Below are 5,121 nucleotides of genomic sequence, written 5' to 3'. Positions count from 1 at the left end.
GGCAGCACCGTGTTTATAAAACACGATGATGGCCCTATCTGCTAATTATGACCCTCGTTTTCTCAAAAAAGAAGACCTTGTTCCTCAATCCTCGGAGAATGCGGCGTTGTACTATTGTAAGTTTTCTGTTCCGAACTAAAAGTAGACGACAAGATTGGATGGACATGGATTTCGTCAGTGTCAATAGGAATGAATAGAAAAGTGTCATGCGCGAGTATCAATTCTCGTTTCCCTACTTTTACGGAATCAAGCCGGGTTGTTTCAAAACATTCTTTAATAAAAAGCAGTCAATCCACTGAGAGAGACTGCCTCTACGCCTTCCATTTCCACTTTCGACAGCAAGACTACATACCTCGGCATTTTGCGCCTTTCCCGGAGTAGTACCTTAAAAGGGGCTTACTTTATGACCTACTTCAATAGAAACTGATATTAGTATCGACTGCCTAAGCTGTAGGGAATTAGCTAATATAATAGAAACTCTCGTACTAAGGAGGGAAACTAGCCTTGACCGACATCGAAATAAAAAGAAAGAAAAACTTCCACAGACTCAGAGATTGATAATCCAAAAAAAATAAATTTCATGCTACCGCGATTTTAGATCACGGTGACACTTTTTGTAATATAAAAAAAAAAATGAGTAAAAAACGATTACTTAACAAAATGTGGTGCTGCCTGTATCTATAATAAATTCAAATTCACCCCAATTCTGCAATTTTTTTTTTAATATTTTTAAAATAATTTCTCCGATGAAATCGTAGAGAGGCAGCACAAAAGACTAAATGGCAGTTGAGTCAATCCTTGTGGAAGTTGCCACCCTTTCCAGTAGGGAATGAACAAAAGTATTTTCCATCTCCTTGAACCATTTTGGATATATTTGAATTGGTAGAATCCAACTCCTTATGAAATGGTTAATGATACAATCAACCAATGAATTGTGACTTAATTATTCCATTGATAGGATTCATCCAGTCGAAGTAACTAAGAACTTCGAATTTAAGTAATACTATTATTGAATCATCAGAACTACTTCGATATCTCTTTTTTGTTTCTATCCCCGGAAATTTTTTGTGAATCCATAGAACTTTCGTTCTTCTATTTCTTCATTCCGAACTGTTATTTCAATTCTTCCATTTTTTTCTTGATTTCATCTCTTTATTCAGTTAATTCACAGTCACAACGATACGAAAGGACTTCTATTCAAACCCACACAGTAGTAGGGCAAATGAAATATATCTTTAATTCATATATAACTAGTCAATATCTAATATCACATATACATGCCTTTCTTTCATAACGTAAACCATTAGATTCAATCGGATTCGAGAATCAATCCATTTTTGTAGGAATCCTATTTTTTGTAAATTCTTTTCTCCCTTCCGTTTTCTTTATCATTATTTCAACCGAATACAATCTAAATGGGCAAACTTAATTGATTAGGGCGAATTATTGAATAGAAATATCATTATTTGATTGATCGAAGTTCATGCAATTTATTATTTATTAATATTTTCTTTTGATCAATTATTGAATAAAATCAACTGTAAGGTAGATGAATTAATAATGTAAACAAGTAAAAATAATTTAATAAGATTTTCCCCAACATTGGTAATTTAATAGATGGGCAATTGAGGAATCATATTTGATTAATTTATATTTACATATATAATAAATCCACAAAACCAACATATTTTGAATGACAAACTATAATTTATCCAAATAAAAATCATGTCACATATATATATATATATGTAATGCCTCGGAATTAGACAGTAACTTGTTTTCCACCTACATAAACATAAAGGCTCTCATTTCCATTTTCTCTTTGGACATTCAGTATTTCCATTGCCGAATTGATGACAGACTCACTGCATTTATCCAAATGAATGGATTGTAGTGTGTTTATATCTCCAATGCTTAAAGGGATTTCTTTCAATTTACGAATCTTTTCGAGAGAAAGGCTCTGGAGATTTGGAAAATGGACATCCTCTGCTCCCCACCGTACCAAATAACAATCCCAAATGGACAACGTTTTCAGCCGAAGAAATTCCCCTTCAATCGGATTCCACTCTTGCCCAGTGGTGGCATCATGTAGTTTAAACACTTCAAGATTGGGCAACGAAGAACCAATTATCGTCATCTTGTGCCAAGGAATAGAGCAGAAGGACAAATCCAACTTCTTAAGTGAAGTCGGGAAGGCTATGTTCTCCAAGTGAGAATAGTAAGCAACATAGAGTGATTCAAGTTTATCAAGACGCGCAAGATTGTAAAGAGAGTAGCGATTATCCTGAGGGAACTCCATATAATTAGCATGTAGTTCCCTCATATTTGGGACTCTTTTAACAACCTCCTCAGAACACTTAAAAGCCCCTGACGAAAGAGTACTTAGATTTTCCAGGACAGTTGATTCTTGTCCTTCCAATTGATTAGTTAGTGGATCAGGCAATCTATGAACTCCAAGCTTGAGATGCCTAAGTTTCGGTATCTCCCAAACTTCAGATGGCACAACTAACATGTCAAAAAATTCATAAACTAAATCGACATCCAAAATCTGTAGATTCCAAAGTAGAGAAATCGTACTAGCAAGTAGAAGTTCTCCTGTAATCCAATATTCATCATGGCAACGATAGTCATTAACCTCAAGGCACCGCAACTTTGTGTGGTGGGGAAATGTGAATGATTGATTATAAATAAGTTCAAGTGCCTTCACCCATCTTAAGCTATTCAGATTTGGATACACATTATTACAGGCCTCGCATACAGATGGACTGGCAACTCCACCAAAAACTTGTTTTATCTTAATCTGCCTGCCCAGCTTGTCACTACACAGGAAGCAATCATGACTTTCTTCGGGTTCTCTAGGAAAAGAAATGTATTGTGTTTTAGGGACACGGATGAGATGTTCTCTGTTAGATTCCATAAAACATAGCTCCCTTAGAATGTCATGAATGTTGCATGTTTTTATTCTGCCGCTGCGCGTCCATTTACTAATAAAAATCAGATTCCTATCCGTAAGATCCTTCAAGTATTCCTCTGCAACTTCTTCCAGGCTTTTACCTTGTACTGGTTTTAGAAACCCCTCGCCGATCCATAATTTGATTAACTTGGACGCTTTGATTGTATCATCTTCAGGAAAAACTCTCATATAAAGAAAGCATGGTTTAAGATGAAGAGGCAAGCTGTTGTAACTCAAAGACAATATTTTTAAACAAGACTCATCATATCCAGATCTGACGAATGAGGTTACATTATCTTCAACAAACTTCCAATATTCTGGTGTTTTATTGGATTTTGAAAGAAGTCCACCAATTATTACAATTGCCAAAGGAAGTCCGCGGCATCCTTTCGCAATTTTCCTACCCATTTCTTCCAATTCTTGGCGTGGGCAACTCTGTTGTGCAAAGACTTTTTCACATAGTAGATCCCAACTTTTATTCTCGTCTAAAAGGTTCAATGTTAAATAATGATTGTCAAAACCTAAAGGACGAGCCACATCCAACAGCCTTGTAGTCACCAATATTCGACTTCCATTCCTATTATCTGGAAAGGACGATTTGAAATCTTCCCAAGCTTTGATACTCCACAAATCATCTAAAACAATCAAATACCTTTTACCAAATAAAAGTTTGTGCATATGTTCTCCTACTTCAGCTAGGTCTAAATCATCAGCAGCACTTGCTTCGATATTTTCGCAATTTATGAGATACTTTAGAAGAATTTCTCGAACACTATATTGTTGAGATATTGCAAACCAAATGCGTATATCAAAGCGATTGACGATATATGGATAATCAAAAGTATTTCGAGCTAGAGTTGTCTTACCAATACCTCCCATTCCCACTATTGGGAGGATCCGAAGATCAGATTCATCTCTAGTAAGCTCATCCACGACCTGAAGCAAGCGTTCGTCAAATCCCACCATAGTATTCTTGTCACCGGAAGGAACCGCAGTAGAACCCACAGACACCGAAACCATAGGCTGTTGTTCTTGGACGTCGACCCATTCTTCTTTAACCATCATCAACTTTTCGGTGATGGAATCAAGCTTCTCGATGATATTGTCCATATCTTGACAGAAAGATGAGAGGGCGAGCATATGAAGACTTTGATCTTGAGATCTTTCACCGAGTTGATTCACCACGTGGAAATCAATGATGTCATCTGCTTCATCAGCAACAACAGCTAGTTGCTTCGCCAGATCTTCCATTTCTGGGCTTATTCTCTGGGAATGAAGTTCGAGAAACCCTTGCAAGAACTCCACCTTTTCCTGCAAGCTTTGAATTTGATCTGTATCTAGATGAAGCCGATGACGACGAGCAGGGTGCTGGACATTGTCGAGAACATGCCTAAGAGAAACCAAAGATGCATAAGCTGCTACTGCCATCTGAATTGGTGCGAGTTCAAAGAAGAAACAAATACAAGATGTGTATATATGATGATCAGTTTCAAAGTAAACAAAGAAGCTTTGACTATATATAAATCCCAGACAATAATTGTGTGTTTTTCCTTAAACTATATTTTTTCAGACAGAACATTTGTCATCCCAACTTCTTAATTGTTTTCTGATGTTCAGCAGCACACTTCACAACGGTGACTTATTAAGTTGGGAAAGCTAAAACCCATCCATTGAAACAAGAGAATGTATTTGTATAAAGTATCCCACAAGTTGCAAATCTGTTAATTTCTACCTAAATATAAAGTTATATACAATTAATACGTTTGCCCATTATTAATTTTATCACATCTAATTTCAAATGTTTAGTAGTTATTTCTTATATGATCACTGTTATATGCAATACCATAACATATAATAATTATCATATTTTAATCTCTGTTTAATATTTTAATTTATTATTAATTTATACCAGGTTAAATAAATCTTTTTATAACCAAATTACTCTCGTACATCTTTATACTTAACCTAACTAAGCAGCCTGGATCAAGAATTGCATGTTCCAAAATAAGCTTTTAAATTAATTAGTCTTCTACTAATTATAATTTGTCTATATATATATATATATTGGTTAGGTAAAGTGTGAAAGAGAAAGTCAAAAGATTCACACATAACTAATCAAATTCTTGCTACATTAATTTTAATCTAATATTCAATACCAATCAATTGGG

The 5,121-nt window shown here is 35.3% G+C and overlaps 1 protein-coding gene across 1 annotated transcript; it reads right to left on the bottom strand.

The window, feature by feature from the left end:
* Positions 1-1,602: 1,602 nt before the first annotated feature.
* LOC105157430 (putative late blight resistance protein homolog R1A-3) lies at positions 1,603-4,621 on the bottom strand. The gene has a single exon (XM_011073840.3). The coding sequence runs from the start codon at positions 4,379-4,381 to the stop codon at positions 1,763-1,765; it is 2,619 nt and encodes an 872-aa protein (XP_011072142.1). The 5' UTR covers positions 4,382-4,621; the 3' UTR covers positions 1,603-1,762.
* Positions 4,622-5,121: the final 500 nt, after the last annotated feature.

Source organism: Sesamum indicum, linkage group LG3, assembly GCF_026168435.1.
Source record: "Sesamum indicum cultivar Baizhima isolate 11 linkage group LG3, ASM2616843v1, whole genome shotgun sequence".
Lineage (NCBI taxonomy): Eukaryota > Viridiplantae > Streptophyta > Magnoliopsida > Lamiales > Pedaliaceae > Sesamum > Sesamum indicum.
Note: the sequence above shows the minus strand (reverse complement) of the source record. Positions and strands in the feature narration are given on the sequence as shown.